Source organism: Anguilla anguilla, chromosome 5 (assembly GCF_013347855.1).
Source record: "Anguilla anguilla isolate fAngAng1 chromosome 5, fAngAng1.pri, whole genome shotgun sequence".
NCBI lineage: Eukaryota > Metazoa > Chordata > Actinopteri > Anguilliformes > Anguillidae > Anguilla > Anguilla anguilla.
Genome location: NC_049205.1, coordinates 20,614,592 through 20,637,633, shown reverse-complemented (window position 1 = coordinate 20,637,633; position 23,042 = coordinate 20,614,592). Strand labels below are relative to the sequence as shown.

The following is a 23,042-nucleotide window of genomic DNA, read 5'->3' as shown; positions in this document are numbered from 1 at the left end:
GTGGTTTTATTGTGATATATGGACACCATGCTACTTTCCTGTCCTGAAAAATGATATACAGAAGTTTGGTTGCTTTCTGTCTTCATGTGCCTGCCACCTTGCCCTCGAATCCACCAACAGTGAATGACTGACAGGTAGTGCTTGGTGAAAGCAGAAAAAAGCATTACAGCATAGCTTTTTCATTTTAATTTTGGTAGGGGTAAGATATGAATTAGAAAATACAAAAGTACTGACATTATATTATCCAATTAACATTCACTTTAGAATTTGGCAGGCTGGCCCCATGTACTTAGTGGATATCGAAAACTCATTTCACATTGAGATTTGATTTTAGATTTGTCACAAGAAATGTGATCAAAATAAGGAACTGAAATCGCAGAAGTACATGTTATTCTTTTTCTCAATTTTGATTTCAATTTCAATATCGCAGGGTTATATCTGGCAAGACATATTAAAGGACAAGGAAATGACCATCATTTGTAATTTTGTAGTTCAATTTTCGATTATAGGTTTTCACTTTTAGACTTCCATAATGAGATTTATGTTTCCAAACCTTACATTTAAAAATGTAAAATTTGTATTAAACAATTTTTATTTATTTTTTTGCAAATAAGATTTAGGGATTCAAAATCAACTTGTCAAATTCAATGCCAAAACAGAACATGGATTTGCTTTTGTTCAGGAGAGAGTTGCCTCTCAAACTCACTTGCCAAACTATTCTGTCACCAATGTGTGCTCCTCTACCCAAATCAGAGGTCAGACACAGAAGTAAAGATTAAAATGTTTAATTGGGCCTTCATTTCTCTTTGCATTTTACTTGAAAAACTTAAAATAAGGATGAAACAAAATACACAACAATCCAAATACATTGTGTACACAAGGAAGATATGTAAATGACTGAATGTATGTTACAGAAGTCATTACTGTGTATCATATGAGCAAACATAAGTGATACTATACAGCTGGAAATGACCTGGTATGGCACAAGAGCTATGAATAGCTTAATATTATCTGTCAAACTGTAACAAATGTTTATTAGCTGTTAAACTGTTACAAACATTCATCCTTATCAAAAACATATGAAATATGAGACACTTAAATCCTCGCTTGCATACTTCATCTGCCATTATGGCAAAGATTAATGTTCAAACAGAACAATGGCTCAAAACACATCACAAAAACTACGAAGGAATGGCTGGTATGACCTGAAAATTGCTTCCCAATTACTAGCACATTTACATCAAAACTTGGAGTGGACAAAACTTCCTAATTCTAAATATGCAAATATCACACAGACATACCAGATAAAAGCTGTAATTACTACCAATCACCTGAAAACATGTTGAATTTATTTTTCATCAAAATGTGTTGAATTTATTGGTGTTGGTGAAGGGGGAGATATATAAATGCATTAAAATATTGGAGGTATAACTGGAAATAAGTGTGAAAAAAGGAGGGGGGGGGGGTTACATGAATACTTTCTGAAGGTACTGTTGAAAGCATGCAACTTACAAGAAACTCCAAGAAAGAAAAAGATCTGGAAGAGAAGAATGCTGCTTTCTGATCCTCATGGAGAAATATACTCATTTCCTGGTTGAACTCTAACCTCCCCACATGTTTTCTATTATCCAGTGAAAAAAATAATAGAAAATACCAAACTGAAAATGTTGTTCTTCTCTCATAAGTCTGCACAATGGGTGCTGTGACACAAACTGTGACTACATTCCCAAAACTGACATTTTTTTGTAAATTGGACAGAAGTTTGATTGGATTCATTCCAGGCCTATGTATTCACTTCAGAGAACAGAGGGAGACATTGTGCAAGCTGAAGGCATAATCAGCTTCAGACACCATGGTGTTTACAACCACTTTCCATATAAACACAATACAAGAATGAAATGGGTCTTTGGACTTCACCTGACTGTTTTAAGCAGAATTAATTAGGTTTCATAAAGAACACAGATTTTTTTTTTCATTAGCACGATCAGGTACATAATGTCATAATTAAATCACCTTCTGACACGGAGTCCCCCGAAAGAAAAAAGACCCTTCTGGATTAAACAAGTCGCTATTGCTTGTCTGAGAGCCACAGAACTAAAAAAAGGTCATTACAGGTTTCTCCCTTTGGAATTCATTCCATGTGGTGACAGATGCACAAACAGATACATGAACACATCTGGCATTATCATTTGTCCACAGATTAAGGGCTTAATTAAAAAAAAAATTTTCTTAAAGTTTTGCTAGTTGTTCACCAGGTGTCAGTGTTGCCAAAAGATAGATTTACTAATACCAGTTGCAGTCTCACTGCAAAAGTATGAATGGAAAGTAGGGTTTTCCCAAACAGGCTCAATTTGGTCTTTTTTTTCAATTTTTGATTATATCTTATTTTAATTGTTAAGTAGGATTAATTGTTTGTAAATGGTGTTATATAGAGTTTCACAGAAATAACGACAGATTTACTGACTGTCTCTGCTGATTGTTCTTACATGAAATGTTCTCTCATATTCCTCATAGAAAGGACATAAGGCCTTAACTAACAGCCTTCCCTGATTAACAGGAGTATAGCTACCATCATAAGTAAATGCCAATCTCCCCAAAAACAATACCAATGTTATCCCTTGTTTAATCTAAGCCATCTGTTGCCAAATCTGTCCTAAAACCAGTTCTCAGGATCTCCATTTTTATCAGTATCAGCATCACCCCCACAAGGAGGGACACTCCCCTTGCTGGGAAAATCTAATCCATTCTCTTTGTCATGCTCTTATGTTCCCCAGTTTGTATCTTCAGCTCCCAATCTTTTTGGCTTTGTCCATTTGCCCATCGATCAGACTGTAATGTAAAGTGACAAATGTAATGTCATCTCCTTTCTTCAGAGAGCAGCCCTTGTTTTCCTTGTTTTCCCTATAGCATGGTGGTTGTGTTTCATAATTGTGAATAATTGGATGTGAAATAATCGACTGAAGCTCAACTGAAGTCCTCCCCTCTGCTGGTCTGATCATTTACCCTAGATGGCACCACACTGTCAGCCTCTTCATCTGCCAGGAATCCTGGAGTGGTACTTGACGACAAACTCTGCCTCTCTGAGAACTTCATAACAGCCATGTCACTCGCCTTCTTATCTCCTTAATCTGGCTACCTATATCGCCACAAATCTAATTAAAAACCGTGGTGCTAGCCTAGTGGCAGCTAAAGGGACAGTTCCATTATATCTTTGAACGATCATCAGACCCTACTCACCTACCAGTCCCCTCCATTCCCGGCATCTGATTTCTCCCCCCTTTTATACCTGCATGTCCAGGTCATGTCTCCTCTCTATTCAGGGCTCCCAGTGGTGGAATGGCTTTCCAAGTGCAGCCAGAACAGCAGAAACCCTGCACATGTTCCCCCTCACTACCCATCTTCCACCGGGGCCTGAAGACTCATCTCTTCAGACTATACCTAGACTAACCACCACCACGCTGTATATTTCACTCTAAATCTCTTCCCCCCCCCCCCCCCCCCCCCGCCCTTTTTATGACACTTGTTACATGTTGCCCCATCCCAGCACTTTTTGGTAATTTGTATTTGTCCTAATACTGTAGCGTATTCTTCTGCCTAGTTGGCTTTGCAGAGGTTAGGTCTGAATAGTGTTCACTGTGTGAACTAAACTGCGTTCTTGGCTAGAAATAACTGTACAAAATAAGTATTGTACCTTACTGAACCTGTGTTTAGCAGTTGTCTATGACCATGAAATGCACTTTTTGTACGTCGCTTTTGATAAAAGCGTCTGCCAAATAAATGTAATGTAACATGTTCTGATGCAGGCTGAACACCCACCTCTTCAGATTGCACCATGGCTCCCCTGACCCCTCTAGATTAGTGGTTCTGAAACTCAGTCCTTGGGTCCCCTGTATATGCTGGTTTTAGTCCCAACCACAATTTCAATACCAGAGTGTTTACAAGCTGCTAATTTTTCTTAATTAGATTATTTTCATGTTTAGAGGAATTACTTACACTCTTAAGCCACATTATGTTATAAATATAGTAGCCATACATACTTTAACCCCTTCGTGCAATGCCACTAGTGGTCGGTACACCGGTGTGCCTAGATTGCTCAATTCAGACATTCTGTGCTCCTGCAACCAAATTATGAACTGAAAACAGAAACTCTGTATTCTAGGTTTATTAGTAGACGATTCAGGACAACTATGCCGAAGACGGCATTTCTAAGCGCCACCATTGTCAGCTTTTTTTTTCAAATTTGCTATAATTTCCAAAAACCTGTTTTCACTTGGTCATTATGGGGTATTGTGTGTAGATTGATGAGAATAAAAATGAATTTAATCAATTTTAGAATAAGGCTGTAACACAGTAAAATGTAGAAAAAGTGAAGGGGTCTGAATACTTTCCGAAGGCACTGTATCCACCCTTAGATTTAATGAACTTGTGGTCAAGGAGTTTTTGATCCAGGACACGTAGTATAGTTTAACCTGTTGTATATATGGGATCTCTCAGTATTTCATTGCAAACTAAAAAAGAGCAAATTCATTTTTGTTTTATGCCTAGACAATTGCCTTTATGGCACTCCATTTCTTCCTAAATGATGAATATAAACTAATCATAACTAATCTGCTCACACCTGGAGTTAAAAAGCTTTAAATAGGCTACCCCCCAGACAGGAAAGGATTGGCCAGATTTGGCATGTGCACAAAGGGGTTAAAGAATAAAAACACCCTGTTTACCTATTGGCTGAAGAATTGAGCTAATTAGCAAATCCAAGTGATGGGAACATAATACTGAAAAGGACATTTACTTTCTGAACCAGATTTTCCACCTCTAAATGTAGTTTAAGATGGTAAATAATCTCTCTACACATGAAAAGAGTCATTAAGAAATATTAACAGCATGTAAAAACCCTGCGACTAAAACTGGTTGGAATAAAAACTAGCATACATGGGGTGGCAGGGCCGAGTTTTAGAACCACTGCTCTAGATAACCATTCGTTTTATATTTTTTTCTTTGAAAATTTTGAAATTTTTCTTTGATTTAATTTTGAAAAATGGAATAGCTATAACAGTGTAATGATAGGTTATCTGTCTAGAGGTACTTTCTGTAGTTAAAATGATACTTATTGATTATTGATTACTGATTTACCGTTGTGCTTTCTTGGTATTTCATTTTTGTATTATTGAGTTACACTGATTTTGTCCACTTCTGTACAACAAAAGGAAGGTGTGGTTTTATAGCTCTTTTCTTCCTCTTGAATGATAATGACTATCGTTTACAGGAGACAGATAACACAATATCAAATTTCAAACCGAAAAAGTCTTTTTGTCATTCTGAGAGCTGCACCACTTTTTAAAAATCTTTCTTTACTTTTATTGTATTGCCTATCGTAGAAAGCACTTTGAATGCCCGAATGAAAAGTTCCATGTAAATAACGTAAATTATTATGATTATTTAAAAAATGATTTATATACTTTTCACTTGCATCCGCTCCTCATTCTGGGGGTTGGAACGTGTCAGGCTCTTTCCTTGAGCAGTCTCCATTTGTAGCCAATGGAAAACAGTCTTCATGTTTTCTTTCACCCACTTGATGTTAGCTTGTATTTTCTCCAAAGCTTTCTCCAAAATCTGCGACTCATAATAGCGTTCACCTCCCAGCGCCTGGAACTCCTTTATCTGCATGAAGGTAAAGAAATCAAAATAGAATGCAATCATGGGTTACCCCTGATCCCTTCATCTACATCTTTGCACTTACCACCATTTCCCCTTCCCAAAAGTCAAGATGAACCCTATTGGTGTCTTCATATTATGCATGCAGCCCGTGTGCACAGGGTCAAACATGACCCACTCTTGACAAACCCCCTGTGATAAAGCCACTTCACCAGAATTTTAAACCCTAAATCAATATTTTTCATTTAGAAACAACCTGTCATTCATCAATGAATCAGTGAATAACTAGTTCACAGAGACTGTATTTCTTCCGTCATTTTAATGCAGTGATACTCAATCCTGATCCTGGAGAGCCACAGCGTTTGCTGGGTTTTTTCCCCTTAAGATCAGTGACTGGTTTAAACTCAAGAAACCAAGTGACCTGAATTAACTGTGCAATCTTTTCTCAGAATTTAAACTTCCATCCTAGTTCACCTTTTTTCCTGACTCTCTTCATATTAGATTGACTAGTTTTTGATTTTTATCTTTTATAAATGTCTCAGTTAGAACCTCAGTTGTATGATTAATCACTTCCCTGTACCATTGGAGTTTCAATGGGGACCCCTGGTGGATAACCACTGAAATACAAGTTTAAATCCCTGATGTTCACATGGTGGTGAGAAACTGGTGCCCCCACTCATAAGACAATTTGTGTAGCCTGAAGGCGTGCCACTTATAAATTAGAATATATAATAAAACTAATAAATATATAATAAAGATTTTTCCAATGGTAGGGTCACTCCAAGAAAAATCATGAAACATTTCATGATGAAAAAATTACATTTTGGTTGTTGTCACTGCTGTTAAACTCAGGATAGGGTCATTTTTGACCCTGAGGACAACAGGAGGATTAAATACAATTCCACCCAACTTCATAATGATGAGGGAGAAAGCATGCAAGCTAACCAGAGGTTTAGAGATATTAGAAAACCGATACATTTGATATACTGGCATGATATGGGTCTGTAGAATTTTACCTGCTGTAGCTCAAACTCAGTGGAGAATCTTTGTGACATTTCATCAATTACGTGATACCAAACTGTCTTCAATTCCCTAAAATAGGAAAGTTGTTAATTTACCAATTGATCTGGAATTCAAACATGCATTCCATATCACTGTTTGTGCAGAACACAGTTGTACCCTAAATTCAGTCCTGGAGACCCCTGTGTACTGGTTTTGTTCCAGCTGAAACAGCTGTTGTCTGCAATGAGAGTTATGATATGTACACCTGATTTTGAATAACTTATGAACTATCTTATGAGGAAAATCACATTTTATTGCTGAAAATGGGGTAATAAAGGAATTGCATATAGCAAATGCATTATGGAGCGACTGGAACAGACATCTGCACAGTGGCCTTCCAGGGGCCTAGTTTGGGAACCCCTAAATGTACCTGGAATTGGAAAACCATAAAATATACAATTTTACAATGTGATATGTATACAGTGTGCCATAATGCTTTGGACAAATACATTTTTAAAAATTGATTTGGCTCTGTACTTGGCCAGTGTAAAATAATAATCATTAGTATTAAATAAAGGTATTATTATCTGGATTATGTTCAGTCATCATGGAATGGTACAGTAGAAATAAACTGCCTTATGTGGGTCCCACGCTTTCATATTAAAAGCTCTCATTTGTATGACCAGATACTTTCAATTTCAGGTGTTGTTCCTGCCGAAAGATTGGAGGAAACTTACCTTTTGCTTGTGTCAGAGCTCTGGGATCTGACAAAGTCCCAAGCGAGGGAATGCCCTACCACATTCTTGGCAATGTTGCTGAGCACCAAAACCATGTCCAAGACTTCCATATGTTCTGGTTTCTGAGCGTACTGCAGGTATCTGTTTGAAATGGTGAGACACCAACAGTAATTTTACATTAATGTACATCATCATGTGGATTCAGGATTGGAATTTTGACTTTTCAAAATTCCTATCCAAACATGTACTCAAAAAGTGATGCTTATTGAGTGCTTCTAGCTACACTACAACTTCTAGCTTCTTGCCGGTTCAAACCCCGCCCTGTGCATGTCGAAGTGTCCTTGAGCAAGACACCTAACCCCTAAACCCCTAACTGCCCTGGCGAATGAGGCATCAATTGTAAAGCGCTATATAAATGCAGTCCATTTACCATTTACCATTTATGACCTTAGAAGGGGAGCGTCCGATTATTGGGTTGCTAAAAAAATGCACTTCAATTGTCAAAATGAAAAAAGATTTTAATAATCGGTGATGTAATTCAAGATCTGCCGATTTTACATTCTGACCTGTTGAGGATCCAGACATGCTTGGTGCAAGCCAGGGCTTTCCCCAGCCTTTTTCTTTCTTGATCACTGGGGGAGGTTTTCATCATCTCCCAGGCAAAGTCCCACTCCAGTTCCCCCCCTGAAGCTATGGCACTGCAGTACACCATGGGCCTCAGGTTGGGGTGTATCCTGCAATATGCATCACATTCACTGTGACAAATACAACTTTAAAATGCTTCCATCTTTTAATGATACATCTGAGATCTTGATATTCATTATTATACCATTTTCTCAGAATACTCTCAACGGTTGTAATATTTGGTATATTATGTCAATAAATGTTTGATAAAATGCAATGTGGCATGTTTGCGACAGTTCTCTAGTTTCCCTACAATCTAGTAGCAAAATTCCCTTCATATATCCCTTGGGTGATGCAAAGCCAATATTGCACCGCCCCTGCAGGGCAGTAGGCCACAGTCGCCCAAGTGAGCTACCCAGCTGGCCCAAATAAATATTATTTTTGTAAATATTTTCACTGCAACATCTTTTTGTCATTTAAGAAAGTTGTATTATGTCAAAAACATTCAAATAAAACATTTTTCTTCAGATCTCATGAGGATAAATAACAGATAAAATAATGAGTGTAATCGACTAATGTTAAGCAAGTAGCCTCTTTTCGTGTCAGTCCTTTCCCATGAGACTTTTCCAGAGCTTAGGGCAGGATCAGCATACTCGATGTAGCTGTTTGCTGCCAAACAAACAAATGTCTGCTCACGGATTTGTGGTTGGGGCTTTCCTCCACTGGTCAAAGAGATCACTTGCCATCTTTTGGCACTTTGGATGGTCAATGGCACAAGCAAGTTTGACTGCATTAATCTGGTTGCGTCTGTGGAGAAAAACATACTGAGGCAAAAAAGGTGAGCATCTGCCATTCAGTTTCCTGTCAGGTTTTAAACCGGGGCGCTAGCAGCTAGTTTCATGAACAGTGGTGGTGACACAACACTCGCCAAATTTAATTTAGATTGGCCTTTCCATGTTCTGACTCACTATCTGTACAAATGTTACTTACCGTGCAGTGTGGCTATGTGGGATGGATGAATTCTTGGTGAAGTTCTCAAAATGGTCATAAAATGGACCAACCAACTTCATTATGTATGCCTGAAGACAGAGCACACTTGTGTTTCAGAGACTGAGAGGGAGTTCAGAGATGTGAGTTAGCACTTTAATGTCTGCTACAGAATGAGACATCACCCCCTGAGAAGCAATTATAGTTCCCTGGATTGGGGAACCTTTCAAGTCTTTAAAGACCTTGGTCTTTAGCTCAATGTTCTAATTATATCTCTCATTTTTCAGAACAGCCAGCCAGGAACATGGTCTGAAATCTTCCGGTGACCTTATGCTGATTACTCTTAAACATTGAGCACTGGTCATTTAAATTTGGGCTAACATAATTCTACATTCATTATTCTTGATGTTGTGAGATGGTCAATAAATAGATGGTCAATTTCAGTAGAATAACTGACCTTGAGTGGGCCGTAGACTTCAGTGCGATCAAACAGGAGAATGATGCTTTCCAGGGGTTTCCTGGCAGTTTCCCATGGGATAAACTCTGTGTCTTTCAAGAGATACTTGGTGATCCTCAAAGCCAGTGTGACATTGACATAATTTGCTCTTGTTTTAAAAAAACAGAGAATGCAGAGAATGTTCTATGATTGCAAATAATATGCGGCATGATAGGGTCTTGAATGTTTTCAAGAATTCAAATTTGCTCATTTAAATGTCTTGCTTATTGACTGTATACTGTGAAACCGGGTGAAAGGAAAATGATACAATTGTCATTAAAAATATTCATGAATGCTGAATAAAGACAACAAAGTCCACACCAAAATGACTGCTGATAGATTAAATGACTGCTTATATAACAAGCAGGTGGTTCAAATGATCTCTGGACTGAAAGTTCACTTTCATAAAATTATTAAAAGCAAAAATTTGACTGAAAATTTACAACAGAGCAGGAGCACTACCGCATCACATGATATATCCAGACAAAGTTAAGCTCACCTTGACAGATAAAAGGCATCATCAATTAGCTGAGCCCTGCTAAGGGTAGGTACTTTCTGAAAGATGAAGTACATATCATGGTGAACACGTGTGAAAGGCAGGAGCTCAGCCTACTCTCCATGTTCTGGTTTTGTAATGATTATTTTTCCCAAATAAAAGTGTTTAAAGTGGCTTAAGTTATCAAAGTACTTTGAAGAGGGACTAAGAGCCATACTTAATATAAATATGGATGTGTTTCACTGTGATTACATGAGGAACAACTTTTTAATTAAGAATATTGACACAAATATTTGAAATTAGCTTCAAGTGGCTCTCTTTACCCACAGTAAATTTAAATCAAGATGAATGTGTGCAGGATTTACCCGGTAATCAGTTTCCAGCTGTTGAAGCAGTTTTTCCCAGTTCTCAGGGTTGTAGTTAACTCTGTAATATCCAGTGTAGTTAACATTGACCAGAATCCATTCATTTCCATTGGACTGATACATTGGTTTTGACACTATAAATAGAAAACACCACTTGTCAGTAAAATATGCTATTGTCTTTGTATGATCATTTACATTTTTTAAAAGCTATTTTTTTCAAATATCTCATAGTTATGAATCTATGGATCCCCCCAGTCAAATTTGTAAACTCATCCTATCACTGAAACTTGTTCATTTAGGAGAGCACAGGCAAGAACAAGTGGTCATCTCACCTAGACAGATACTGTGTTAATAGCAGGACAAGCACCCTGTGGCCCCTATGCAGACACTTCATAATCATAATCAAAACATTTCCCTTTTCAGTTGAGATTCATACACTACCAAAACAAGTGGACACCCCGTCTAATTAATGATTTCAGCTATTTCAGTCACACCCATTGCTAACAGGCTCATACAATCAAGCATACAGCCATGCAACCTCCATTGACAAACATTGGCAATAGAATCGCTTGTATTGAAGAGCTCAAACTTTCAACATGGCACTCTTCATAGGATGCTGCTTTTCCAACTGGTCAAATGTCTGCTCTGCTAGAGCTGCCCCAGTCAACTGTGAGTGCTGTTATTGTGAAGTGGAAACGTACAGGAGCAACAACAGCTCAGCCGCAAAGCGACAGTCCACACAAGCTCACAGAATGGGACCGCCAAGTGCTGAAGCATGTAGCACGTAAGAATCATCTGTCCTCAGTTGTAACCTTCACTACAACATCAGCACAAGAACTGTTCATGAAGAACTTCATGAAATGAGTTTCCATGGCTGAGCAGCCGTACACAAGCCGAAGACCACCAGGTACAATGCCAAGCATTGGCTGGCATTCCAATTGTGTCATTGCCATTGGACTCTGGAGCAGTGGAAATGCATCACTCTGGAGTGATAAATCATGCTTCACTATCTGGCAGTCTTATGGATGAATCTGGGTTTGCCGGAATGCATGGTGCCAACTGTGCTGGCCCAAATACTGCCAACCGTAAAGTTTGGTGTTGGGGGATTATAGGCTTATAATTAATGTGCAATCCAGCACACAAGAAAAGCACTCCAAATAAAAAGGAATCACCACCATTTGTTGTTCCAGTGTTCCTGAATGAGATCGGTTCTTACCTGGTCCACCCACAGTGAGCAAATCATATTCAATCTCTCCTGAGCCTGATTTCATCACTTTTATTGGAACCTGCCAGATAAGGCTGTAGGGTAGAAACAGACAGGGCTCAAAAGAAAGGAACGAGGACAGTTATTTAAAAAGCATGTTAACCATCAGACCATCCATATTCCATGCATTCACTGTAAAGCATTATTAGTGCTGTGGAATAGACTGTATTTGTACAGTCTCTTAACATACGAATTACCCTTCCCCGTTCAAGACTCCTTAAACTCTCCTAGTGCAATGTTAAATATGGCCCCTTGTTCAAGACTGACTTCTGTTTTTTCTCCGTGTTGAAACAGAACTGTTCCTGTGACACGTCTCCAGATGTGGTGTTGATGGTAATCAGAGGGTAGCCAGATTGCTGTGTCCAGGTGTCCATGACTTCTGCTATGGCTAGGTGAAGGCTAGCATTGTCTACTGCCTTAAAATGAAATAGGAATTCATTTCCTGTGTGACCCCAACAATGCAAGTATTTTTAATAAAGTTTTCTAAATATGCTGAAATTTCAATTACAATTCAAACAGATACGTATTACAGATTATAAAATATATCTGTACTGTATTTCTGGCTGCTAAATATGAGTAATTGTAATGCAAACACACCATCTGTAAGTGACTCCAAAGGTCTTGTGTTTCAGCGCTGTTGTACTGGAAAGCCTTTAGATATGACTGAGGAGATACATTACATATTCATTATGTACTATAGAAACGGTTGCATGAAATATATAGGTTTATGTATATGAATACCTAGCTGTTTGGGTCAGTAACATCAGTGAAAACATTTTGAAGAAAAACCGAACATACATGAAATGTACTTGTGTTGCCAGATCCACATTTTTCATGCAAACTTGTTTTTAAATGAAGTTGCTGCTTTGCACTATGTTTAAATATAGCTCATACTAATGAGACACCCCAATTTCTGAACTGGGGAACTTCCGAGCCTAAAATATAAAATCATATTTTACATTTATTTAAAAATATCTGTGCTCACCTGCACCCCCCTTTGAAAGACACCCTCTGGTAAGAATTCTGCGATCATTGTCAGCACTGCTGCTCCCTAGATGGAAAAGATGTATATATGCTGGATTGCGTAATATGGAAAACAAGTGTGAATCTGTTCAGCATCATTGCATATAATTGCACGTTTCTCTAATCTAATAAACATACAACATGATCTGTTGTCTTAGAATTTTATTTTATTTAACCTTTATTTACCCAGGGTAGGTTCGCTGATCACAGATGCTCTTTTCCAGCAATGCCCTGCTTCACGCTCCTATACATTCACACCTGGGAGCTGCCCAGTACAACCACAATCCTCTATTGTTGGCCACTGAGCAGCTCCACTGGAGGGGAGAACATTTTTTTTAGCCAATTAAACCAGGGGATGATTAGGTGGCAAGTTTTAATGAGAGCCAGATCTGGGATTTCAGCCAGGACACCGGGGAACCCCCTACTCTTTACGAATACTGTCATGGGATCTTTAATGACCACAGTGAATCAGGACCTCAGTTTAACGTCTCATCCGAAAGATGGCATCTCCTACAGCACAGTGTCCCCATCACTGCACTGGGGCATTGGGGCATTAGGGTTTATTTGACCAGAGGGAAGATTGCCTCCTGCTGGCCCACCAACACCACTTCCAGCAGTGACTCAGTATTCCCTGGTGGTCTCCCATCCAAGTACTAACTAAGCCCACACTTGCTTAGCTTCAACCAGTCGGCAGGAGCAGAGTGCGTGGCGGTATGGCTGCTGGCAAGGATATGTTAGGGTTAGGGTTAGTGTCGTAAAATCAAAGGATTACTGTATGTTGTAAATCAAAGATTGTTGGTCAGTATCAGAAACTAATTGCAGACGAACACCATATACCTTGCTGTAGATTATGAAGCTGTACAGACGTGTGATGTCAATCGGACTCTGTATGTTTTCTTCTTTAGTGGTGAGGTGCTGTCCTGGATGCCAAGCCTCCAAATCAAGCATACCCTGGATTTCCCTGATACTGATCAGATCTTTCTGGAAGCATTTGGGAATAAATTACAGCACTTAAAAAGGCTGTTCAAATTGGTGAACAAATAAACAATAAATAAAAAAATCATGTACTGTACATTATTCAATTGTATACTGCAGATGCTTACAAAGATACATTTAACATGATGAGCAAACACCACTTGAGCTAGAGATGCTCAATTTTCAATCAAATAACTGCTGTGGTACAGGTGGACCTGAAAATGAAGATGCTGTGGGTTAGACCATTTTCAAACAGACATGTTGTGGTGCAGGCTGAAGTGGAGGTTTTAAGCAGCCAGTGAATCTGTCTTCCTAACTGAATAGGGAAGGGTCATTCCACCATTGTTTGTAAGGAATGGCTGTTAGGTGCTCAAAGAGATGGAATAGCCACCTGGTGGGGGGAGGCTGAACTGAGAAGTCTGGTTGGAATGTATCGTGTAATCATGGTTTGAAGGAGTCGTACTGCTCACAGCTTGGCTTGCCAGTGCAAGTGCACTGAACAGAATGCATGTAGCCAGTGAATGGTGTTCAAAAGCTGTAGGGCTTGAGGAGTGAGGAGAGAGGAGAATGTGGAGAACAGTTTGCTTGGGTTAGTAGTAGACTGGCGTCGGTAGTGAGAGAAGGCAGACTCCGTAGTGGCAAGTGTAGATGGGAAGGAGACCAGGAGGGAGTGGAATATTGATAGATTGTCCAGGAATGTATTTTCCTCCATTTTGTTTCTGTCACTTGTAGGTCAGCTCTGTCCGTGCATATAAAGTCAGTTAGACAGGGACTGGGAGGGGACAGACAGACAAACTGCCTTGGAGGAGATAAGTCCATGTGAGTCAAAGGAAGAGGAGGAGAGAGGATAGGAGAGTGGAGGACTTCTCAACAGCCAGAAGGGATAATGATTCAGAAGGGGGAAGGGATAAGAGGCCAGCAGTGAACTGGTGAGTGGGAGAGAGGGCGTGGAGGTTGCGACAGGCAGAAAATAAAGAGGTGGATGTCAAGCGGACAGTGATAAGATAGAGGTGGAGAGCGAAGGACATAAAGTGGTGGTCAGAAATGTGAAGTGTTACAGAGGGGTTGGGTGCAGAGGAGCTCCTGGTGAAGACAAGATTCAGGGTGAAGCTGAAAGCCTGGAGGAGATGCACAAAGGGGCAGAATAGGGATGCTGTCATGAGCAGGGCATCCAACCCGTCATGGCTGGATCCTCTCTGAAGGATACCAATGAACCCAGTGAACAACATAGAACTACAATATGAGATCTGTGAAGAACAATGACAGCAACATTGAATTCATAAGGGGAGAGACCTCCAGCAAGCACAAGATTCAGAGCAGTGGTTGGCAGCTATGTAGGTAGTGTTGGAGAGTTTTCAACAAAAAGGTGGCACACCCCTCATTCTGCAAGTGAAGAGAAGGATAGGGATAGCCCTTGTGAGATGAGAGCATACAGTAAATGAAAACAAATGGAAGATAGGAGTAGAGTCACAGACATTAACAAAATAACAAGCTAATTAGCAATGACAAGTTAAAAAAGGAAAGAAATAGGTAAATAAACAATGTAGAAAAAATGGAATCAAATAAATAGGAAAACTGTTCATTTTGGCCTTCCATGGTGGACTCCCACAGGTAGACTCCTTTGTCTTTCTCCAACTGAGACTTGTTTCAAGGCTAGGAAGGAGAGGCCTCTAAAAGCTGGCGCTAAACTGCTGCTAGGTGCGTAGGAGAAATACTTTGCCTCTACTACCCATTGAATTAAAAAGCATGAAACTTCCCTCCTTCCTTCTGTTTAAATGTAGTGGTGAACATTCTTGAAGCTTCTACAATTAGGAGAGAACAATGATGTTACTTAAACTTAATTTACTCCATACTGCTTTTTCTCACTTGAAAATTTTTAATCTTTTATGTGTATTAAATCTTTTCTGTTTGTATATATGTTTTTTTTTTTAACATGGAACTTCTATGTATTGCATTTTGTTGCAGCTATCATTTCCAGAAGTTAAAAAAAAAAGTTTTTTAATTCAAGGGACTTCCTGATTAAGAGTTAAGAATCAACAATGCAACACCAACAATGTAAAAGAACCTAAATGCAGGGCAAAAGGTTATGCAAGCAAAATCCTATATTTTACACAAATTCAAAGGAAAACCAAACATACCACATTCCCGGCAGGCTCCACTCTATCCATGGCAAGGTAAGACATGTACGTGGAAAACCCCTCCTTCAGCCATAGGTCATTCCACCACCTCATTGTGACCAAGTTTCCAAACCACTGTATTTTTGCAAAGTGAGACAGTTTTTCCACATGGTGAATAACTCCTTTCTTGTTCAAATTGACCATATGTATCTAGTAATGTGTGACTGTCTGAGCAGAAACAAATCACAATTAGACCTAATATTACACTGTCAAAATCTACATAAATCAGAAAACATTGCTTGTGGAGAATCACTAAACGAACAGTGAAATCAATTATATTTTGACATGCTTGTTTGCATTTCATAGGATTCCTACTCTCACAAAATTGAAATGCACTTTAGATTTTGGCTTGTGCTTGAGTTGCCAATGGTATAGCAATCTGTAATGAAAGCTACAATCAGACCGTGATCAAGAGTAATACCTGATGTGCCAGTTCATGAGCCACTACTATGGCAGTCGTCTCTTTCTCTGCTGTGGTGTAGATACCTTCCTTATATGTGAGTATGCTCTCCGAGTACACGATTAATCCCCAGTTTTCCATACCTCTTGCCGGAAGTGTTTCGATACCAATCTGATCTGTGATAGAAATCACAAGAGAAACAGAAATTGTTACTGTACATTGGGAGATCTTCAACAAAATCAAATGCCGACGTCACATTACATTTCCATTACATTTAGCTGGCATCTTCATCCAAAGCGACTTTCACTGCAGCAATAAAGCTGGGCAAAACACAATAGTAATTATAGGCACAGTCATTACCATTTTTGTCTTATAGGCATTTAGGGGCACCACCAGAGATTTTTGGGTCCCATGGAAAGATCTCCCTATGTTCAAAATATCTTTTGCGGTCTCCTGTCAGTCAGGGCCCTTGGAATCATTCTAACTGTCCCCTATGTGGTACCCTTGCAGTCTTTTAGCAGACACTCGCATCCAGACAGTCTAACACAATGTTTTGCATTTTTAAATAGAACCCATTTATCCCACTGGATATATGTTGAAACAATTCAGGTTACGTACCACACTCAAGGGAACAACGGCAGTAGACCCCACCTGGGAATCAAATGTCCAACCATTAGGTTGCAAGCCAAGTTCTTTACCAATTATATTTATACTGCCACCCAGTCAGTTGATTTTGTTGTTTCCCGTTCTTCATATTTTCCTGCTTAAGAAAATGAAAGCCAGATGTTTTGTTTGGAAAGGCTTGGCACAGCTATATGCAATGCCTCACCACCCGAGAGCTCTGTCAGAGTGTGGGAACATCTTGTCCATAGTCTCTCCAATTTCACCTGTGTTCAGCATTGCAGCAATGTAATATAATTGATTTTTGTATAAAGATACAATGTCAAAGATTTGATTCCCAGGTGGGAATAATCTGAATTGCTTCAGTAAATATATATCTGCAAATATATACTGTATTATAAAAGCAAGCTGTTAAGCTCCATATTGTTAAGAGATTCTGGAAAGAAATGTATAGTATAGTCATGAGCATTTCTTTTTCTCTAGATAATTCTTGGTAGTAATTCCTGGTTGTAATTACAGATTGTAATTACTAATTAATGCGACAAAACTGTCTTATCAGATATGAGATTGTTTTGCCTGACTGCAAGCCCCACAGTTTTGTACATTCACAAGATTTTATCCAGACACTTTTCAAAGTTTCTGGCTTACCAAGTTTACCCAAAGGATATTTTATGCCACTATACTCTTCAAAAAAGTCCAGAATGTTCCCAGTGATACTGTGAGCATAGTCCACAAGCCCAGCAGCTATGACTTCAGGCCTTGCCCACGTCTACAGAAAAGAAACACAGCAAAATAAAAAATAAAGGAAAGAAGAGGCTCTTTGCACTGTGACATTTTATTCATTTCAATCCAGATCAGCTTTACTTGAAGAACTTGTAATGTTTTAAGTGGAAAAAGGTGCCTTCTCCACCAGATGTTGAGATGTTAGATCACAACATGGAGGGATTACTGTAAGTAAAAAAATGTAACAAGTTTACAGAATGATCCAGAGCACTTTACCCGTGTTCAGTTGTTATTGTATTGTTCTAATACCTAGCCAACAGAACACTGTACCCTTGTGGGAAAAAAAACATAGAGAAACTTGAGAACTCTGTTAATATCATTTTCCCTGCTGCTTATTTATTTACTTAGGCAAACACTCCTCCTTCATATTTGAACAAGTCATTTTCTACAGTACTGAGAAATGGCTAATGAAGGGCTTAGCACAGTTCTTTTGCAACAAATGTCATTTCTGCGGCAGTTTTGGTAACTCAGAACATTGGATGTCGGTGCAAACACTGAAATATTGAAATGGAGTCTACTCCCAACACTGATGGGCTATATTTTGGCTAAATACCCTTAATGAAGCATTAATAAAGGGATTGTAAATAATTATATGTAAGATAAATAGGCATTTAGCTTATACGTTATTATTTACAAATACCGTCAGCTAGCTCATTGTTATGAAACATACCTTTAATATATAACTCCCATAGTTTGTCTCTTTAGATTCAAAGTTAAACACTACAAAAGATAAGACATAAGTTGAAATTTTCTTTGTGGGATAAAACTCAGTGATTAGCCACTTGTCGCCATCAATATCCATTTCCACTTGTCCTGTAAGTGTAAAAAATACAGCCCATTAGCGCAGCAGGCCTTGTCTAGTAGGCAAGCCATGAACACCCTGGAAATAGCCTAGTCAGTTGTCAGCACAACACCATAATATATAAAAACATAAAACAATGTACAATCTGTTGCAGACATAGCAGCCAGATTATGGCGACCTCAGTAGTAGCCTGTGAGTATGTGAAGTGGCAGAAGTTTTTTTTTGACATTTTTAGCTTCATACAGATCATTGCTCTCTACGGATTTTAATTTATTGGGCTTGATTAACAAATGAGGAGAATAAAGAACGACTGGATTCTTACCTTTCTGTGGCATGTTGCTTAAAGCTACAGACCCTTTCCTGTGGATTATACTGATGTTAAACACAGCTCTCATAGCTGGTTCATCAAAACAGGGAAATACTTGTCTTGCATCTGTGGGCTCCATTTGGGTTGATGCAACATATCTGGACGTGTTTGTATGAAATGAACAAAACACAACAAAAACAAACATGAATTTATTATTCATTAAGAACAACTTTTTCCAAAACGTTGCTTGAAAATGGTAAATTTGAAATTTAAATTTGGCCATTAGCTGCTAAGAACCAAGGTGTCTGAGTTAGATTTTTTAAGCAGTGGCTTGAAATGGCAATCTTGAAGGCATTCAGGAAAAATGCCAAACTCTAAGGAGGAGTAAATAATGCACAGTGTGTTCAAAGACTGACTGTCAAATGTGTTTTTTATTTATTTAGAGAATAGGTCAAGGGAATTTGTGGATGGATTCATCTGCGTAACAATCTAATGAAGTGTATCCTCACTAATAAATGCAAATCTAACCATTTTAAATGTGGGCAGGGAAAATAGAGAATCCAATTATTACCATGTCATGTTGATGGCAACTCTAAATAGCATTTTTGCGGGGTGGAGGGAGTTAGTAGAAAAACTGTATAATAACCTGGGGCATTGCTCCTGTGGGTGTGACTCTGTTGCTTCATCTATCTATTCCAATCAGTGCATTAAGAGCCTGATTTACTAAGGCCCGTAGCATGTGCAACATATTACATCACATGCAAAACCAATAACTTGTCCAATGATTGGTCGTTGTATTTGGGTATTTGTTTTGGCTGTGTTATTAGTTAGAGCTAAAATATTTTGCATATGCTCAAGGTCCTAGTAAATCTGGCCATAAATGCAAAGTAGGCCATACTTTATTCTCTGAGCGCATTTTCTGAGCACAGTCATAAAAATTTTGTAGATGGAATGCTCCTCGTTTTTTATGTGGTCTGTCTATTGAAGAATGCTGATTTCTACATTGTGTATACAGTAAACTTTCAATTGCAGTATTTTCTAATCCAATAATTGTAATTTTATAATTACAACTTATTTCCTTCATCTAACTGCATAATAATCATTCTGTATTCTGATTTTAGAGCACACACACACTGTATAGCCCTTGCACTGTCGCATATCAGCACTAAGGTGAATTTTCACTAAATGCCAGGTTTTATGGCAGACATAAGAATGGCAACTTGGGCCACATAAACTTCATTTTCTCACCCCTTCATTGTGGTATTCTGACTCCCGCTTACTGAAAACATGGTCAGTCCTCAGACAACATTCATACTACCTTTATATAAAATAGAACAAAAGGGAAAAGAAAGCCAGTGTAAAATATTCAGTAGTCTTACCTTTCACTTTCTTCAGTTATGTAAGTGCTGACAGTGAGACCAGCACCAAAACATTCTCCTGTAAATTCAGTGCTTAAGTAGTACAGTCCATCGACCTTCAAGGAGTCAACAAGCTCTATTGTGAAAAAATCCCTCTCGTCTTCCATCATGAGAACCTGGTGAGTTGCCATTTCCTTCCCTTTTTCATCAACCACGCCTATCAAAGTCACATTGAGATCCCTGCTGTGGATGTAGATGGTATTGGTAGCGTTCACACACTTGAATTTCACAGTAGAATTCCCTGTAAAACATGAGTATCGATCAAGCATGTTAGAGTCCAGATGAGGCTGAAGGTAAATCTTGTAGCTCTCTGGCATAAGGTTTCCTGGTAGTCTCATATCAGGTGGTTGTCCATTTCTGGTAAATGTGGTGGTTGGCGGAACTGTTGATGATAATAGATGAAAGCATTCTTGGGTTCTGATATTGTGGAAAATGACCAATCCAATGACAGTCATAAGAGCCAAAGCTGCCACCGTCACAGTGGCCACAGCTGCAGCCTTAGAGACGTACACACTCTTGGACATGTCCGATCAAGGTGAAGTGTCCTTAGAAAAAAAAAGTGCTCTGCTGGCTTTTAACTGCCACTGGAACTCAGAATCCCTCTTTTTAGCTTCCAGGAACAGTCGGTCAGGTTCTGTGTGACCCACACACCCTCTTTGACCATCTGATACAGGCGTTTCAGTGCTGAGTATTGGACAGAATTTGAAAAAGTTACATAAATAGACATATGTTTGCTAAGATGGCAGCTGTCTACTTCTTTCCCACATCTGGAAACCTTTCCCGGAAAAAATCTCTCTCTCTCTCTCTCTCTCTCTCTCTCTCTCTCTCTCTCTCTCTCTCTCTCTCTCTCTCTCTCTCTCTCTCTCTCTCTCTCTCTCTCTCTCTCTCTCTCTCTCTCTCTCTCTCTCTCTCTCTCTTTCTCTCTCTCTCTCCACAAATCAGATTTTTTCTAACAAACTCGGATTACTCACAGAAACAACGGTTCCTCTATAAGCCAGTCGAACACATTACTTTCTTTCCCTCAGGATTCTGCATTGTTTTGGTTTGATGACACAATCAGCTGTTTTCCAAGAGTTGACACTGCTCTTATGGCACCACCCATCCAAATGTTTTCAAAACTCTTAATCAATCCCAGAAAGCATTTGCAGATCTTGCTCTTAGACAGGAGATGACAATGTGTGTGGGAAATCAAGAGCATGTGTGTGCATGAGACTTGTGCCAGCTATGCATTTCTCAAAAAAAGTATTAAAGGAAAGTTTTACTTTCACTGATTCAAAAAAAAGAAGGAATTCTGAGGTCTGTGAGAATCTTGGATGAGTTACAAATGAATGAAGCAGCACTGGCAGAGAGATATGTAAAATACCAGGAATTTCCTGATTCTTTTTTTTGGCAGCAGAGGCAAACATATGAAACATAAAAAGGAGCATCCCTCCTCTTCATGGGTCTGGACTAGCCTTTGGAAATGTAGTATACTAGTATATTTTGTATACAAATTTGAGAAAACTGAGAAAGCAGGTCCCACCTTTGCGTTTTGGAAATTTGCAGACGACACACATCACAATAAAACAGGCATGCTAGTTACGGTAAGACTCCAGAATATTAAAAAACAATAGTCATTTTTAGCCCCAAAATCATGCTAACTCAGAGAAACTTTGATAGAATGTCCATTGTTTATAAAGACATTCTCAGGAGGAATTATCATTGTTGTCCGTATTGCCATTGTATACATGCCGAAAATGTTGTGCACAAAAGAATGTTGTTGTCTCCATTTTGTATAGATTCTCTAGAACAAAACGAGCCAACCTATAAGCTTCTCTGACCAGTACTGACCAAGCAGTCACTCGATATAGCCAATGGGACCTGCAACGACTCAACATGGACAGTATAACTTACGCCCAGTACAGTGACATGCCATTATAGTGACAACTGAGAAACATTTTTGCCTATGAAATTACATTTATAACAGTTTATCGGTTGTTTGACTTGCATATAAGGACACACATTGTTTTTCCGGCATAAATAGACTATTTCTTTTTCAGTGCGCATGCTGAAAACATTTCACATGGGTCTCGATGTCCTTGAGACTTTATACAATCATTGTTTCGCAACAAAAATTTGTTTGGCAATGTCTGGTGAAGTCTTTGAAGAAATAACTTGTCTGAGTGAATATTTCTGAGGAGGACAGTCAAAATGGCTTTTACTGCTCAGCAAAGGGAATGCTCAATGAAGGACTTATTCCCATTTTATATCGATGAGCATCTAAATACATTCTCAAAATATGTATGTTTTATTATTCAGTGCTCTTATAAATAATGAGTAGGTATACTGAATAATTATACAAATATTTCTGAAATGTTGAGAACTGAGAATATTTTGATATGTTGATGGGGTGGGGTATTGGACATAAACTTCAATCAATGACTAGATAGCTAATGCATTTAATTTCTACAATCTTCCAGACCTGCTGCTGCCAGAGGTTGTAAGGCGATAGCATGGAGAGAGCATGGACTTGTATATTTAACTACACAGGCAGGCACGCCTTAAGCTAACTTAAGCTTGTGAAGTCCCAGAAGTAAGGCTGTACTGTACATGTTGGGGGCAAAACACTGGAGCTCCTATTAAAGTGAATTGGGAATATCAGACTTCTGAAGGCAAAATAAAATGTCCTTAATGGCCTTTTGAAACTGGATTGATGAACATTACATTTCATATGAAAAGCAGATTGAAAAATATGCATTATGTAATAAAATATGCACATTTTAATAAATATTTCCTCAAGACTTGTGGACCAAACCAACCATTGTTTCAGAAACAACTGCACATAATTAAATTTATGATCACAAAAAATGGACAGATTTTTCTTTGGTTGTTAAATCACCTTGGATTTCTGCATTGGATTCAATGGCCAGC

At 38.7% G+C, this 23,042-nt stretch overlaps 1 protein-coding gene across 7 annotated transcripts; it reads right to left on the bottom strand.

Moving 5' to 3' along the window:
* Positions 1 to 1,007: 1,007 nt before the first annotated feature.
* Positions 1,008 to 21,208, bottom strand: LOC118228150 (aminopeptidase N-like). Of its 7 annotated transcripts, none has more exons than XM_035419475.1 (21): positions 20,094 to 20,908; positions 18,730 to 18,872; positions 18,276 to 18,418; positions 17,471 to 17,591; positions 16,223 to 16,377; positions 15,763 to 15,876; positions 13,487 to 13,630; positions 12,612 to 12,677; positions 12,224 to 12,289; positions 11,894 to 12,042; positions 11,579 to 11,661; positions 10,363 to 10,496; positions 10,001 to 10,056; positions 9,463 to 9,610; positions 9,009 to 9,097; positions 8,715 to 8,825; positions 7,961 to 8,128; positions 7,395 to 7,535; positions 6,672 to 6,747; positions 5,460 to 5,661; positions 1,008 to 2,829 (listed from the first exon to the last, which is right to left on the bottom strand). In XM_035419475.1, the coding sequence occupies exons 1-21, from the start codon at positions 20,654 to 20,656 to the stop codon at positions 2,825 to 2,827; spliced, it is 2,877 nt and encodes a 958-aa protein (XP_035275366.1). In that variant the 5' UTR covers positions 20,657 to 20,908; the 3' UTR covers positions 1,008 to 2,824. The 7 variants fall into 7 exon arrangements, 6 of the variants coding, with proteins under 6 accessions (XP_035275366.1, XP_035275365.1, XP_035275364.1 ...); XM_035419474.1 differs by lacking the exon at positions 1,008 to 2,829 and adding an exon at positions 21,104 to 21,208 and having other exon boundaries at positions 4,637 to 5,661; positions 20,094 to 20,816; XM_035419473.1 differs by lacking the exon at positions 1,008 to 2,829 and having other exon boundaries at positions 4,637 to 5,661.
* Positions 21,209 to 23,042: the final 1,834 nt, after the last annotated feature.

Excerpts from the sequence above, each read along its gene's own strand:
- LOC118228150 (XM_035419474.1), bottom strand. The coding sequence starts at position 20,656 with ATGTCCAAGAGTGTGTACGTCTCTAAGGCTGCAGCTGTGGCCACTGTG. Across the intron at positions 9,611-10,000 it reads GATGCCTTTTATCTGTCAAG|AGCAAATTATGTCAATGTCA; the intron begins GTGAGCTTAACT and ends TTTTAAAACAAG. Across the intron at positions 8,826-9,008 it reads CCACATAGCCACACTGCACG|ACGCAACCAGATTAATGCAG; the intron begins GTAAGTAACATT and ends TTTTCTCCACAG.